Source organism: Doryrhamphus excisus, chromosome 22 (genome assembly GCF_030265055.1).
Source record: "Doryrhamphus excisus isolate RoL2022-K1 chromosome 22, RoL_Dexc_1.0, whole genome shotgun sequence".
Taxonomy (NCBI): domain Eukaryota; kingdom Metazoa; phylum Chordata; class Actinopteri; order Syngnathiformes; family Syngnathidae; genus Doryrhamphus; species Doryrhamphus excisus.
This window is the reverse complement of record NC_080487.1, coordinates 10,602,826-10,620,426: the sequence shown is the minus strand read 5'-3', so window position 1 is coordinate 10,620,426 and position 17,601 is coordinate 10,602,826. Positions and strand designations below refer to the sequence as shown.

Here is a 17,601-nt window from a genome sequence, read left to right as displayed (position 1 = left end):
GCGTGGGTTTTCTCCGGGTACTCCGGTTTCCTCCCACATTCCAAAAACATGCTAGGTTAATTAGCGACTCCAAATTGTCCATAGGTATGAATGTGAGTGTGAATGGTTGTTTGTCTATATGTGCCCTGTGATTGGCTGGCTGGCCACCAGTCCAGGGTGTACCCCGCCTCTCGCCTGAAGACAGCTGGGATAGGCTCCAGCACCCCCCGCGTGAATGAATTAATGAATGAATATTTATTTTGTATATAAAAATGTCAGGGCTGCACAGTGCTCGAGTGGTTAGTGCGCTGGCCTCACAGCTATGAGACCTGGGTTCAATTCTACTCTCTGCCATCTCTGTGTGGAGTTTGCATGTTTTTTCCGGGTACTCCGGTTTCGTCATCCCACATTCCAAAAACATGCTAGGTTAATTAGCGACTCCAAATCGTCCATAGGTATGAATGTGAGTGTGAATGGTTGTTTGTCTATATGTGCCCTGTGATTGGCTGGCCACCAGTCCAGCGTGTTTATTTTTCTCTCAAAAACTATAAGCGGTGGATGCAAACAAGGTAAGTCGATTTTTTTGTCTGAAAGAGTGTTTTTCCTTCATCTATTTTTAGTGGGGGGGGGAACGTACCACTGAACATGAAAGTCAAAACATTGCCAACAAACATTTTTTTTTTCTCGCCATGCTACATTTTTGTTTGTTTTTCCCAGCCATGGGCTTTGTAGCTCCATGCCAAAACGTGAATCTAATCTCCAAACAGCATGAGAAACGTTTTATTTGGCTACTGCTCCACTGTTGTCCTACATAAATGTTCCTTTTTGGGTTATCTGCATAGAACGTATCACATCCCCCATAAATGAAGTACTGACGCAGGTTATAAAGATGCTTGGGGAGTTAGTATCAACTCGGAGTACTTTTAATGCCTCCAGATGAGATTTGATGTTTTGCCTAATGAGAAGACTCGCACTTCAAGATGGACTAAATCTGTTCCCGCTTCTACGTTACCGCCCATATAGGAGCGGATTTATTGGTTTTTAAACAGCCGCGTTGACCACATTTACCTTGGCCGCTACGTATTTTAATAATCATGCATCTCCTCAATGGTGCAGTCGCTGGAAGAAGGGCAGTGGCAGGTTTTGCACAATTTTGCAGAATGGTAAGCAAAAAAAAATCTTGAATTAATATTATAATGTAATATTATAATACCCACAACACCAAAAACACAGCTATGGGGTCTCATTGTACCCAAAGAACTAATGAAGAACTAATGAGTTTCGGTAATTTGGTGTACCTTAGTGTTACCCACCTGTGGCTGCAGACAACCTCCTGATAGTAGCTGCATTTTAGGCATCAAAGCAATTTTTTTTTTTTACCTCTGTATGCGCTGTAAAATCTTTCCCTTGGTATGAAAGTCATCTTGCTTTCGAATGACCTCATCAGCAGAACTAATACTAGCGATGGTGTTATTATTATTACAACATTGGTTCTGTTGATGCTGTTGTGTAATATGCCTGCAACTAAATGACCGTGCTCGGCCTGCGCACTAACCACTCGACCGCCGTGCAGCCCCGATATTTTTATATACAAAATAAATGTTCATTCGTTCATTCATTTTCTACCGTTTCTCCTCACGAGGATTGCAGGGGTGCTGGAGCCTATCCCAGCTGTCTTAAGGCGAGAGGCGGGGTACACCCTGGACTGGTGGCCAGCCAATCACAGGGCACATATAGACAAACAACCATTCACACTCACATTCATACCTATGGACAATTTGGAGTCGCTAATTAACCTAGCATGTTTTTGGAATGTGGGAGAAAAACGGAGTACCCGGAAAAAACATGCAAACTCCACACAGAGATGGCTGAGGGTGGAATTGAACTCGGGTCTTCTAGCTGTGTGGCCTGCACACTAACCACTCACCCACTGTGCAGCCCCAATATTTTTATATACAAAATATTCATTCCTACCGCTTTTCCTCACGAGGGTCGTGGAGGGTGCTGGAGCCTATCCCAGCGGTCTTAGGGCGAGAGGCGGGTACACCCTGGACTGGTGGCCAGCCAATCACAGGGCACATATAGACAAACAACCATTCACACTCACATTCATACCATTTACTGAGTCTTTTGAGCTTGCATAGTAGTTGGTTAATATTCTGCATCATACATTGGTAGTGTATTGTCTGGTTGATGCGGCACAATACTCTTACTGTAGTACTGTAGCTATATATGCAGTATATGTATTTACATTCCAGCAGCCATTTTTATTCATTCATTCATTCATTTTCATGAGTGTCAAAAGGGTGCTGGAGCCTATCCCAGCTGTCTTAGGGCGAGAGGCGGGGTACACCCTGGACTGATGGCCAGCCAATCACAGGGCACATATAGTCAAACAACCATTCACACTCACATTCATACCTATGGACAATTTGGAGTCGCTAAGTAACCTAGCATGTTTTTGGAATGTGGAATGAGGAAACCGGAGTTTAGAATTGAACCCGGATCTCGTAGCTGTGAGGCCTGCGCACTAACCACTCGACCACCGTGCAGCCGTGATATTTTTATATACAAAATAAATATTCATTCATTCATTGATTTTCTACCGCTTTTCCTCACGAGGGTTGCGAAGGTGCTGGAGCCTATCCCAGCTGTCATCAGATGAGAGGCAGGGTACACCCTGGACTGGTGGCCAGCCAATCACAGGGCACATATAGACAAACAACCATTCACACTCACATTCATACCTATGGACAATTTGGCAGAGAGTAGAATTGAACCCAGGTCTTATAGCTGTGAGGCCTGCACGCTAACCACTCCACCACCGTGCAGCCCTGATATTTTTATATACAAAATAAATATAACAAATACAATTAAATGATAACATTTGAAATAATAAGGTAATAATAAAAGTATTTACGGTACTACAAACAACATGTACTGACTAGCCGATAAGTGGAAATAACAGACTAGCATGTACATCATCCTGCATATTTTAATAATGAGGCATCTCCGGAATGGTGTGGTAGCTGAATGAAGAGCCGGGAGTGATGTGTCGGAGAAGGGTAGGAAAAAAAAAAAAAAAAAGACAGCGGAAAGTATATGGAGTGTGGCAGAGGAAGGGCGGCAAGGTTGAGAAAAGGTGACAGGATGAAGAGCTGCCAGAGGTGAAGGGATGTAGGAATGGAGGGCTTCTTTGGGAGACAGATTGAGTTGGACAGGCTTGTGGAAAAATTGCATAATGAGATATTCCGCAGCATCCGCCCGGGTCTGCCTGCTCTGGCAGCCGCCCGACAAGCGCTCCCCTGTCCAGTTGGAGTTTTTTTTTTTTGCAAGTTATTTCTGCTCCCCCCCCCCACCCCCACCCCCACCCCCACCCCTGTGGCTTCACAGAGCACAGGAACAACAGGTTTGGCATTTAAAAGAAGAGCCGCTTTCAATCGCTGCTTTTAACGCCGCCCTTCGCCCAATAAATTGCACTGACATGCGACGCTCGGAGAAGCGAAGTCAAATTGGCGAGAGTTCAAGTGATCGATTCTGCCTCCTGCTCTATAACGCTCAAGTCGTGACCGCGGGGAGTCTTGTAACATGCCAGGGAGAGTGACAGCTACCTCGTTCACTGCCACGTAGTATCTGGGCTGCTGGAAATGTGGCGCGTTGTCGTTGCGATCCCGCACCACGATACGGACCTCGTGGAGGATCACGGTACCCACCAGCTCGTTGGTGCACTGGACCTGGACCACGATGGACTGGATGTAGGATGGCGGCTAGAAAACACAAGTTATGTACATTAGACGAGTAAACACAGTAAGGTGGAAGAAGTAGTAAACATTTTAATGACAGAAACCTGCACAGTATATACTTTAGAGTAGTCAGAGTACAGCTTGTGTACCTGGGAGAGGCTTGCTGAGGAGAAACGTGAATTCTAACAAATACAGAGCACACCTCTCTTAGGAAGCAGTGAGAAACTACTGGGCCGGCGCCAGTTGATGCCAGTTCGCGTCAATGCAATTTGCTGTGGCGCCTACTGGCGCCAATAAGGTGCCTAGTGGCATCCAGTGGCTCAAACTGCCTCCCAACTGGCTCGTGGTGGCCCGTAACAGCGAGAAAAATTCAGTTTGGCGGCAAGATAATTTCAAAATGTTTAAAATCTTCATCCACCAAGTGGAACCAAACGGCGCAAACCATCCGCTTATTGGAATCCACTGGAATGTAATGGCGCGAGCCAAGTTGTGCCACTTGGCCGGTGCCAGTTGGTGCCAGTTTGTGTCCATGCAATTTGCTGTGGCAACTTGTGTCGCCAATAAGGTGCCTAGTGGCATCCAGTGGCTCAAACTGCCTCCCAACTGGCTCGTGGTGGCCCGTAACGGCGGCAAAAATTCAGTTTGGCGGCAAGATAATTTCAAAATGTTTAAAATCTTCATCGCGAAGTGTCCACCAAGTGGAACCAAACGGCACAAACCATCCTCTTATTGGAATCCACTGGAATGTAATGTCACGAGCCAAGTTGTGTCAATGATGCTAGCAGTACACTTGGCCGGCGCCAGTTGGTGCCAATGCAATTTGCTAGTGGCATCCAGTGGCTCAAACTGCCTCCCAACTGGCTTGTGGTGGCCCATAACGGTGGCAAAAATTCAATCCGCCTATTGGAATCCACTGGAATGTAATGGCGCGAGCCAAGTTGCGTCAATGATGCTAGGAGTCCACCGGGTCGGCGCCAGTTGATGCAAGTTCGCATCAATGCAATTTGCTGTGGCGCCTAGTGGCGCCAATAAGGTGCCTAGTAGCATCCAGTGGCTCAAACTGCCTCCCAACTGGCTTGTGGTGGCCCATAACGGTGGCAAAAATTCAATCCGCCTATTGGAATCCACTGGAATGTAATGGTGCGAGCCAAGTTGTGCTAATGATGCTAGGAGTCCACTGGGTCGGCGCCAGTTGAAGCCAGTTGGTGCCAATGCAATTTGCTGTGGCGCCTAGTGGCATGCAGTGGCTCAAACTAGCTTCCAACTGGCTCGTGGTGGCCCGTAACGGCGAGAAAAATTCAGTTTGGCAGCAAGATAATTTCAAAATGTTTAAAATCTTCGTCCACCAAGTGGAACCAAACGGCGCAAACCATCCGCTTATTGGAATCCACTGGAATGTAATGGCACAAGCCAAGGTGCGCCAATGATGCTAGGAGTACACTTGGCAGGCGCCAGTTGGTGCCAATGCAATTTGCTGTGGCGCCTAGTGTCGCCAATAAAGTGCCTAGTGGCATCCAGTGGCTCAAACTGCCTCCCATCTGGCTCGTTGTGGCCCGTAACGGCATCAAAAATTCAGTTTGATGGCAAGAAAAAATCCACTGGAATGTAATGGCGCGAGCCAAAGTTGCGCCAATGATGCTAGGGAGTTCACTGGGCCGGCGGCAGTTGGTGCCAGTTGGTGCCAGTTGGTGCTGGTTGGTGCCAGTTGGTGCCGGTTGGTGCCAGTTGGTGCCAGTTGGTGCCAGTTGGTGCCAGTTGGTGCCAATGCAATTTGCTGTTGCACCTAGTGGCATGTAGTGGCTCAAACTGCCTCCCAAATGGCTCGTGGTGGGAAAAATTCAGTTTGGCGGCAAGATAATTTCAAAATGTTCAAAATCTTCGTCACAAAGTGTCCACCAAGTGGAACCAAACGGCACAAACCATCCGCTTATTAGAATCCACTGGAATGTAATGGCGCAAGCCAAGTTGTGCCAATGATGCAAGGAGTCCACTTGGCCAGCGCCAGTTGGTGCCAGTTCGCATCAATGCAGTTTGCTGTGGCGCCTATTGGCGCCAATAAGGTGCCTAGTGGCATCCAGTGGCTCAAACTGCCTCCCAACTGGCTCGTGGTGGCCCATAATGGCGGCAAGAAAATTTCAAGTAATCGGTGCAAAGTGTCCACCAAGTGGAACCAAATGTCGCAAACAATCCGCCTATTGGAATCCACTGGAATGTAATGGCGCTAGCCAAGTTGCGCTAATGATGCTAGGAGTCCACTTGGCCGGCACCAGTTGATGCCAGTTCGCATCAATGCAATTTGCTGTGGCACCTAGTGGCGCCAATAAGGTGCCTAGTGGCATCCAGTGGCTCAAACTGCCTCCTACCGGGCTCGTGGTGGCCCGTAACGGCGGCAAAAATTGAGTTCGGCGGCAAGATAATTTCAAAATGTTTAAAATCTTTGTCGCAAAGTGTCCACCAAGTGGAACCAAATGGCGCAAACCATCTGCTTATTGGAATCCACTGGAATATAATGGCGTGAGCCAAGTTGCGCCAATGATGCTAGGGAGTCCATTGTGCCAGCGCCAGTTGGTGCTAGTTGGTGCCAATGCAATTTGCTGTAGCACCTAGTGGCATGCAGTGGCTCAAACTGCCTCCCAACTGGCTCGTGGTGGCCCGTAACGGTGGCAAAAATTCAAATTTGGCCGCAATAAAATTTCAAAATGTTTTAAATATTCGTCCACCAAGTGGAACTAAATGGCGCAAACATTCCTCTTGTTGGAATCCATTGGAATGTAATGGCGCGAGCCAAGTTGCACCAATGATGCTAGGAGTCCACTTGGCCGGCGCCAGTTTGTGCCAATGCAATTTGCTGTGGCGCCTAGTGGCATGCAGTGGCTCAAACTAGCTTCCAACTGGCACCAAAAGATAATGTGATGGGCGCGTAGTGGCTCACTTTGGAGGCGGATAACGGCAACATGGAAACATGGCAATATGAGCAGACATTAATTCGGTGCCACAGCGAGCCACGACGTGCCAATCACATCATCTTTAGCATCCTAGCATCACGTCCACCAACACCACCAGTGATGTCATCAATTTAGAATGGAAGAGGATTCCTATAACAACCTATGCAACTATGGTGACTTCCAGGCCCAAGAGGATTAAGGCAGTCGATGGTACAAGCTGTACACTGACTACTCTACAGTATATGTTGTCCTTTAAAATGATCGCTAAAAAATGAAAGTATACTCACTTCTGAGCTGAATTTTCTACAATAACCATATCAAACTCACCAAACTATGAATCAAATCTAAAAAATAAATAATAATTTTTGCATCCATACATCTCTGTCGAGAACACGCCCGGTGCTGTTGAGGTACAGGGCTTGCTTGGCGGGGTCCAGAATCACCCAGTAGTCATGGTTGTCCCTCAGAGACAAAGAAATGGTTCGACCCGGTCCCTCGGCCACGCCGTTGATCTGCATGTTCTCCACCAACAGGGTTCCTGAATACGTAGAAGAACATGGGAAAAATCTCGATGAAGTGTAGGCGGTGAATCCATACAGGAATCGTACACAAAAAAAAAAAACAACAATAAATGTATTACTTATAATTGAGGATATGACATTTTCTATGCAGCTGTTTGTTCTTGTCTTGGAGATAATGATCTGTACACACAAGTATGTTCAATACCGGTGACAGCAATGTGGCCTATACGTCCTTATAGACCACATATTATTTTCACAAGATGAAAGCATAATAAGGTCCACGAGTGCTACCACCAAGGACAGACACGTACTACATAGACAACATACTTGAAACGACATAAGCTATGGCAGCTAATTTTCAGCCTCTGCATTATTAACCATACAACTATTATGTATTTGACCACAAAACTGCAGTCAATATTTGCTGCCTATTAAGACTGATGTTTTCGTACAACATGTCTACTGAGGGGTGACACTCGAGCACGTCAATGTTGTAATTACCTCAACAGCAAAGAGGACAGGCCGTTAATTGGAAGGTTATACTTTGAAAAGTCAGCTTTGTTATTTGTACTTTCAGCGTGATTTTTGGGGTTTGTATTAGAAAATGGAAATCACAATCACAGGGCACATATAGACAAACAACCATTCACACTCACATTCATACCTATGGACAATTTGGAGTCGCTAATTAACCTAGCATGTTTTTGGAATGTGGGAGGAAACCGGAGAACCCGGAGATAACTGGGGAGAACATGCAAACTCCACAGAGATGCGGAATCAAACTCGTGTTTCTTAGCTGCGTGGCCACGTGCTACCCACTCGTCCACCGTGCAGCCCCAGATCAAACTATTCACTCATTCATTTTCTACCGCTTATCCTCACGAGGGTCACGGTGCATGCTGGAGCCTATCCCAGCTGTCTTCGGGCGAGAGGCGGGGTACACCCTGGACTGGTGGCCAACCAGCCAATCACAGGGCACATATAGACAAACAACCATTCACACTCACATTCATACCTATGGAATATGGGAGGAAACCGCAGTACCCGGTGCACCTGAGGTGGAATTGAACTAGCTGTCTCCTAGCTGTGAGGCCAGCGTACTAACCACTCCACCACCGTGCAGCCTCACTGCAGTCATTTTGTACTAAAAATTACACAAGAGAATTTACCATTGGTATTAATTAGCTTTCCAGTCCATATATTTTTACAGGAGTCAGGAAGTGGCTGTTGCGGTTACTTGGCCACATTAACCTATGGAAGCTGTTTTTAAAGAAAAATCATCATCAAATTGCCATCCTTGCATTACTAATACAACAAATCCAACAGAGGCCAGCATCACTATCTGCGTGTTCGAACGCATTTTGTCATGATATGCGGTACTCTGTCGCAAATCCTCATAAAGGGACATAAGTTTGAACACGGTGAGGTATATTAGATACAGTCCAACAAAAGGGACTGAATTATCAGCATCTTCCTTCTGGTGTTTTTTCCTCCCCCCTGAGAAACCAGCATCAAGGACTTTTGAGACCACATCGTCTGAAAATCTCTCCATGAATTTTCTATCCTATTTCAAATGTAAAGAAAGTGATTTGATTAAATTCCACCCCTCCCCTTTCGCCGTTTTCTCCACATCAGCAAATCACGTCATGGCAATTCAGTGGCGTTTCAAGAGGGAGCACAGAGGGCGGTGACCCAATTTTGGTGTCAGATATTAGATTCCGCGGTGTGTGTTTGTGCAGATGTTGTATGTGGAAGCACACGCAGGAGCGACAAATATTGTTTATATGACTCTCCTATGACTCTCCTTCCACAAAGTGCTTTACTTTCAGTTGTTGTTTCTATTTACCTCTAAGCTATAAAACCGTTCATTCATTCACAAAGTTTTTCATGTAATTTGAATATTTTGGGAGAAACATGTCACGGCGGTCGAGTGGTTAGTGCGCAGGCCTCACATCTAGGAGACCTGAGTTCGATTCCACCCTCGGGTGGACCGGGTACTCCGGTTTCCTCCCACATTCCAAAAACATGCTAGGTTAATTAGCAACTCCAAATTGTCCATAGGTATGAATGTGAGTGTGAATGGTTGTTTGTCTATATGTGCCCTGTGATTGGCTGGCTGGCCACCTGTCCAGGGTGTACCCCGCCTCTTGCCTGACGAAGACAGCTGGGATAGGCTCCAGCATTTCTTGTATTATTCTTATTAATGTTATTCATTCATTTTCTACCGCTTATCTTCACGAGGGTGGCAGGGGTGCTGGAGCCTATCCCAGCTGTCTTGGGGCAAGAGGCGGGGTACAATCACAGGGCACATATAGACAAACAACCATTCACACTCACTGAAATTATCATTCGCATAAAATATTTAATCACAAATTAATCACATTTTGTACATAGTTAACTCATAATTAATCACAGATAGAAAGACATTTTTTTCGACAATCAGTAAGGATGTATGAATGTGAGTGTGAATGGTTGTTTGTCTATATGTGCCCTGTGATTGGCTGAGCCACCAGTCCAGGGTGTACCCCGCCTCTTGCCTGAAGAAGACGGCTGGGATAGGCTCTAGCTGAAATGAATGAATGAATGAAGTTCATTACAACAACACATCTACATGACCTTTGTTTGACATATTGTAAAAATCTGCAATAAAAATGAATGTGTATGAATGTTCCACTAACACTAGTGATTGATACCGTGCAGGATATTGATACATTCGGATAATTACCTTTAAACTCATACAGTGCAAACAAATGCAATCCTATTTTGCTGAGGGCTAATGCTTTGCATGGAATAACAATTTCCATTGCATTCCAGACCTTCCAGGAGTCATAATAATAATAAAAGCAAAGCTGTTTACTTTATAAGCAGTCAGCGCCGAGGACTGTAATTACACTCGGTTTCATACGCTGATTATCTGATGAATGATTGACTGCGTCACATCTAACGGTTCTCTGAGCTGCAGCTAATGCATGCAAATCGTTTGGCCGCTATATTATTGTCCGGTTAGGAGGTCACCGACACATGAATGACCTCCAGAGCGACGGCAAAAAAAAAAACAAACAAACACACTTCGTACATGTAGTACTGTAGCGTGTTTATATTGTGCGCATTGTACTTTCTTTTTATTCTAATGAATAGATCCATTTTAAACTCTGATTATTATTTTTTTTTTTGTCGGTAGTCTACACAAACAGACACAAAGGAACAACAAATCCCATTACTGAGAAAGAAATGAGCTCGAAATGGAAAGCAAAACATCATGAAATATTCCACAATGGGAAAATACAATATGTAAGTGTATGATTATCGTGATTATTAGCCTTGTTTACGTCACGGGTAAGTCTATTTTCTACTACTTCGAAAGAAGTAGTTCTTTATCGGGATCAGTCTTTGTTATGAGTAGAACCTGTTGGAAACTTGTCCTGTAATGGTAATGGTTTAATTTCATTTGAACATGCATCAGATTACAATTGAATGCATCACATAATCAGTTCACAGTTCCACATGTCCAAAAGGAGTAGGAAGAAGCAAAGCTTATTAAATCCTACCCCTCCATCTGGTACTTTTACAATCAGTAACTGTTATATTTGTTCACTTCCTGCTTTCTTAATTTCATTTAATTTTTGTCACGTACCGAAGTACGAGGTGACTTATCTTTACTAAACGTTGTTAGTATTAAGTCTTTACCTAAGTACTCACGCTCGAGGGTTCAATTTACAAATCAGTAACTGTTACATTTGTTCACTTTCTGCTTTCCTATTATAGTTTAATAATTTGTTTTTTTTTAATTTTTTTATTTTAAATTTTAAATGTTTTTAATTTTTTACATTTTTATTTTTTTATTTTTTTTTTTAAAAAATTTTATTTTTTTAATTTTTTAAAATTTTTTAATTTTTTAATTTTATTTTTTATTTTATTTTTTTATTTTTTATTTTTTAATTTTTAATTTTTGAAGTTTTTAATTTATAGTCGCGTACTGAAGTACGCTGTTACATTTGTTCACTTCCTGCTTTCCTAATATAATTTAATTGGTTTTTAATTTAATTTTATTATTTTTTTAATTTAATTGTAAATTAAATTAATTTAAATTAATTTAAATTAAATTAAATTAAATTAAATTAAATTAATTTAAATTAAATTAAATTAAATTAAATTAAATTAAATTAAATTAAATTAAATTAAATTAAATTAAATTAAATTATTCATTCATTCATTGTCTACCGCTTTTCCTCACGAGGGTCGCGGGGGTGCTGGAGCCTATCCCAGCTGTCTTCGGGCTATAGACAAACAACCATTCACACTCACATTCATACCTATGGACAATTTGGAGCCGCCAATTAACCTAGCATGTTTTTGGAATGTGGGAGGAAACCGGAGTACCCGGAGAAAACCCACGCATGCACGGGGAGAACATGCAAACTCCACACAGAGATAGCCGAGGGTGGAATTGAACTTGTTTCTCCTAGCTGTGAGGCCTGTAATACTGTAATAGTTTTTTGTAAGTCCCTTAATAATGTTTTACAAATTTTCATTGAACTAAAACAACACTTGTTGCTCCTGCTTTGTTCCTAAGCCTGATTAAAAAGCAACAAGTCTGAAAGGAGGCCATAAAAGACTGCATCTGCTCCACTTAGCCATGTTACCAGTTAAAAGACACAGGTGGAGCAGCAAGACTTCCGTTGACACCCGAGCTCAAGTTTGTGGAGAAGACACGGCCCCTCCAGCAACGGCAACGCTCAGCTGAGGACTGATGAATATTAATGAGCGCAGGTTACACACCGGCGCCAATTGGCAGCTGTTGAAAAAGGTCAAGAACTTTTCGCTGTGTTTGCGCAAAGTTTGGGTAAGACTGTTAAAAGTTCCTGTAGCGTATCTCCCCCGCATCCAATGAGGTGGTCATTGAATTACAACTTACCATTGGGACTCTCCTCATCTATGGCAACAATGGTAGCAGGAGGACCGGAACGAGACAGCTTGCATTCTGAAAGACAAATTAGAAATGGTAATGGTTTTATTTCATTTGAACATGCATCAGATTACAATTGAATGCATCACATAATCAGTTCACAGTTCCACATGTCCAAAAGGAGTAGGAAGAAGCAAAGCTTATTAAAATCCTACCCCGCCATCTGGTACTTTTACAATCAGTAACTGTTACATTTGTTCACTTCCTGCTTTCCTAATATAATTTAAGTTTTTTTTATTTAATTTTTCTTAATTAATAAAAAAAAAATATTTTACTTTTAAAAAATAATTTTAATGGTTTTATTTTATTTGAACATGCATCAGATTACATCTGGTACTTTTACAATCAGTAACTGTTACATTTGTTAACCTCCTGCCTTTCTCATATAATTTAAGGTTTTTTTATTAATTTTTTTTATTAAAAATTTATTTTTTTTAATTAAAAAAATAATTTTAATGGTTTTATTTTATTTTAACATGCATTAGATTACATCTGCTACTTTTACAATCAGTAACTGTTACATTTGTTCACTTCCTGCTTTTCTAAAATAATTTAAGTTTTGTTTTTTTTCAATTTCATTAAAAAAAATAATTTCTTTTTATTAAAAAAATAATTTAAAAAAATAATTTAAATTTAATGGTTTTATTTCATTTGAACATGTATCAGATTACAATTGAATGCATCCCATAATCAGTTCACAGTTCCACATGTCCAAAAGGAGTAGGAAGAAGCAAAGCTTATTAAATCCTACCCCTCCATCTGGTACTTTTACAATCACTAACTGTTACATTTGTTCACTTCCTGCTTTCCTAATATAATTTAAGTTTTTTTTATTTAATTTTTTAAATTAAAAAAAATTAAAAATAAAAATTTTATTACATTTTTTTAATGGTTTAATTTCATTTCAAAATTTTTTTAAATTTTTTAATAATTATTATTTTTTTTCAATTTTTTAAATGGTTTTATTTGATTTGTTCACTTCCTGCCTTTCTAATATAATTTTCTAATATAAATTAAGTTTTTTTTCAATTTTTTTAGTTATTATTATTTTTTTAATGGTTTAATTTCATTTGAACATGCATCAGATTACAATTGAATGCATCCCATAATCAGTTCACAGTTCCACATGTCCAAAAGGAGTAGGAAGAAGCAAAGCTTATTAAATCCTACCCCTCCATCTGGTACTTTTACAATCAGTAACTGTTACATTTGTTCACTTCCTGCTTTCCTAATATATTTTAGGTTTTTTTGTTGTTGTTTACCACCATCAAATGATTAGAATAATACAGCAAATGCATCTATCAAATAATGTATAGCTAAGACTCCTGATGCAAGGTTATACAGGGTTAACACACAAACATTTATAAAGGGAAAGAAAAGAGTGGAAATACTCCTCACCCTCATATTGCCAGTCTGCAGCAGGAGACCCACCAGGCGGGAGAGGGAAGAAAAGATGAAGGAAAGCAGCCAGAAAAAAAAAAAAAACAAGACGAGAAAAAAATAAAATTAGAGAATAAATCTTAAGGCAGTGAGTGGCTTTGAGGTTTTGAAAAGAGCACACAAAAAAGGCACCTGGAAAAAGACGTGCACTCGAAGGCACCATGTTGACATGTATGTATGCATATTTCCTGTCTGCATTCATAACCACTTTAAAAGAAAAAAAAACAGCTCTTTTGAAATGATTTGTGCCCAAAAGCAGGAGTCCGGAGGTGCCAATGTGACATTCAAGTATTCAAACAAGTATTCACTAAAAAAAAAAAAAAAACAGCATTCAATCTCCAGGACAGTCAACCCATCATATCACATCAATGTTTTCTGTTTGCTTACAGATTGGAAAGGGCAGTTTTTCCAAAAACAATAAATAGGATGGTTGAGTGGTTAGCGCAGGCCACACAGCTTGGAGACCTGAGTTAGATTCCACCCTCAGCTATCTCTGTGTGGAGTTTGCATGTTCTCCCTGTGCATGTGTTAACGTGCTAGGTTAATTAGCGACTCCAAATTGTCCATAGGTATGAATGTGAGTGTGAATGGTTGTTTGTCTATATGTGCCCTGTGATTGGCTGGCCACCAGTCCAGGGTGTACCCCCGCCTCTCGCCCGAAAACAGCTGGGATAGGCTCCAGCATACCCGGCACCCTCGTGAGGATAAGCGGTAGAACATTAATGAATGGTTTAAAAATAGGCTGCACGGTGGTTGAGTGGCTAGCGTGCAGGTCTCACAGCTAGGAGACCCGAGTTCAATTCCACCCTCGGCCATCTCTGTGTGGAGTTTGCATGTTCTCCCTGTGCATGCGTGGGTTTTCTCCGGGTACTCCGGTTTCCTCCCACATTCCAAAAACATGCTAGGTTAATTGGCCACTCCAAAATGTGAGTGTGAATGGTTGTTTGTCTATATGTGCCCTGTGATTGGCTGGCCACCAGTCCAGGGTGTACCCCGCCTCTCGCCTGAAGACAGCTGGGATAGGCTCCAGCATCCCCGCGACACTCATGAAAATGAATGAATGAATGAATAAAAATGGCTGCTGGAATGTAAATACATATACTGCATATATAGCTACAGTACTACAGTAAGAGTATTGTGCCACATCAACCAGACAATACACTACCAATGTATGATGCAGAATATTAACCAACTACTATGCAAGCTCAAAAGACTCAGTAAGTGGCGACCAGTCCAGGGTGTACCTGGTTGATTATAGCGGCACATGTAGACACGCCATTGGAATATTCCTTTCCCAAATCAAAATTCGGAAAGGTCATTGGGAAAGATTCCATTCAGAAAGAGAAAAACTGAATAAAGAGGCAGCCGAGCAGGGGATGCGCATCCGTCATGCACGTGCAACCCCCCCCCCCCCCACCACCCCCTAACAAATGCACTCTGAAAGGCCAGCTGGTCCACTAACTAGTGACTACTGTTACCGACTGGCTCGCCTTGCACAATTAGAAAGGATCCAGACGGCGAATTCTCTTCCACCTTTTGAGCTTCAAGCGTTGGATGAATGAGCAAACCAAACAAACCTTCCCTATTGTCTACGATATTACCTGATAATTCAAGAACATGAAGTTATAGACGATTGTTGGGTTTACTTTTTGTAGTTTAGTACACTACAATAAACAAACATTTATGATTAAAACGCAGATTTTAAAAGGTAATGTACTAATACATCTATATTGATTAATAGAGGTGTTATAATGCACTGCCAAGTCTGCTATTGTTGACATTTTAAGCTTATGATTAGCCAAGTGATTGTGTTTTTATGTGGACAAAAATATTCTACCCTAGTCACTAGGTAACAGTATTCTTACTGTAGTATGTTTGGTGAGACACACAAGCACCAGACTCCATTGCCTTGAGCTCGCATAGTAGTCGGTTAATATTCTGCATCATACATTGGTAGTGTATTGTCTGGTTGATGTGGCACAATACTCTGTAGTACTGTAGCTATATATGCAGTATATGTATTTACATTTTTATTCATTCATTCATTCATTTTCACGAGTGTCGCGGGGATGCTGGAGCCTATCCCAGCTGTCTTCAGGCGAGGTACACTCTGGACTGGTGGCCAGCCAGCCAATCACAGGGCACATATAGACAAACAACCATTCACACTCACATTCATACCTATGGACAATTTGGAGTCGCTAATTAACCTAGCATGTTTTTGGAATGTGGGAGGAAACCGGAGATTCCTGCTTTCCTAATATAGTTTAATAATTTGTTTTTTTTGTTTTTTTTATTTTTAATTTTTTTATTATTTTTTTTATTTTATATTTTAATTTTTTTTAATTTTTTACATTTTAAATTTTTTTGATTTTAAATTTTTTAATTTTTTAAGTTTTTAATTTATAGTCGCGTACTGAAGTACACTGTTACATTTGCTCACTTCCTGCTTTCCTAATATAATTTAATTGGTTTTTAATTTAATTTTATAATTTTTTTAATTTAATTTACAATTAAATTAAATTAAATTAAATTAAATTAAATTAAATTAAATTAAATTAAATTAAATTAAATTAAATTAAATTAAATTAAATTATTAATTCATTCATTTTCTACCGCTTTTTCTCACGAGGGTCGCGGGGGTGCTGGAGCCTATCCCAGCTGTCTTCGGGCTATAGACAAACAACCATTCACACTCACATTCATACCTATGGACAATTTGGAGTCGCTAATTAACCTAGCATGTTTTTGGAATGCGGGGGTCGGTGTCTACATGCACCGCTATAATCAAACGGAATAGTCAATGGGGAATGCGCAGTAAAACGTAAACAACATCACGTGATTCATCGAAGATGGCGGACGAGAGTGTGATTACCAGGGTTGTTGGGACAGTTGCTACGCTTTTTCAAGATACCTCAATCGGATTGGGGAAAGGAATATTCCACCCCTGTGAATCCGATTATATATTCATTTGGATTGGAATTTTTTTTTTCAGAATGAGGTGTATACAAAAGTTAGATTTTTTTCCGTTTGAGCAAATAACCCGAATGGAATTGGAATATTTGGGTCCATGTATACGTGGCTAATGTAAACAACAGGTCACAGTAGCCACGTTTACATGAGATTTTCCTCTTTCTGAATGGAATCTTTCCGAATGACATACCAAAAAACAGTGTATACATATAAGGAATATTCCACCCCTGTGAATCCGATTATATATTCATTCGGATTGGCAATTTTTTTTCGGAATGAAGTGTATACAAAGGTTAGATTTTTTTCCGTTTGAGCAAATAACCCGAATGGAATTGGAATATTTGGGTCCATGTATACGTGGCTAATGTAAGTCGATGCCTCTGGTTGTCTATTAGGATTCAGCCACTTGTGAATAAAGTATTTCCCTCTGTGTATTTTTCGTAGTACCTTACAAACTTGTCTTCCTTCTGTCTTTCCTCATCTGCCCCCAGCTTTTACCTGTCAGTCTCCTTCGCTTCTCCAAGCATCCCTACTAAATGAAATGAAACGCTATCAGTCAGGGCTGTAATTTAAAATGACAATGACATCACACAATGAAAGCGGCCAAAATCTTGAGAAGGAGCCATAAAAAAAAAAAAGATATGACGGTAATTTGAAGGAGTCCATCTTTCAGACGTCTGCGCTTAAAATTGTAGGCAATTCTGTGAAACTAACACGAGTATTAACAATGGAAGATGAGATTGGCATCGATGCAACACCCGGTTAGCGGCCCTAAATTGAATCACGCGCCGCAGTAATTTGTGTTATCTCGGCATCGCACTTTGAATTAACATAAGGTCTGGTCTCGCTATGGGGGATCATACACAGGAGTATGCACTGCAAAGCCTTCAGAGGCTCATTGTCGCGATATTAGAATGTTACACCACATGTTTTGTCCTCTACCTGCATGGACAATGGACTCTAACCCTCCTCTTGTGTTGGGGTCGACAAGTTTTACATTTTAATGCATAAAAAGAATCACATACCATTTGTTT

At 41.3% G+C, this 17,601-nt stretch overlaps 1 protein-coding gene across 1 annotated transcript in view; it reads right to left on the bottom strand.

Annotated features, from left to right (window-relative positions):
- Positions 1-17,601, bottom strand: part of LOC131109833 (protocadherin-15-like) — a 192,350-nt gene that overhangs the window by 133,191 nt on the left and 41,558 nt on the right. The window contains exons 6-9 of the mRNA XM_058062221.1: positions 13,553-13,567; positions 12,104-12,169; positions 7,045-7,205; positions 3,591-3,746 (exon numbers count right to left, since the gene is read on the bottom strand). Of these exons, the coding sequence (XP_057918204.1) occupies positions 3,591-3,746; positions 7,045-7,205; positions 12,104-12,169; positions 13,553-13,567 (398 nt within the window). The remainder of the gene's footprint in view (positions 1-3,590; positions 3,747-7,044; positions 7,206-12,103; positions 12,170-13,552; positions 13,568-17,601) is intronic.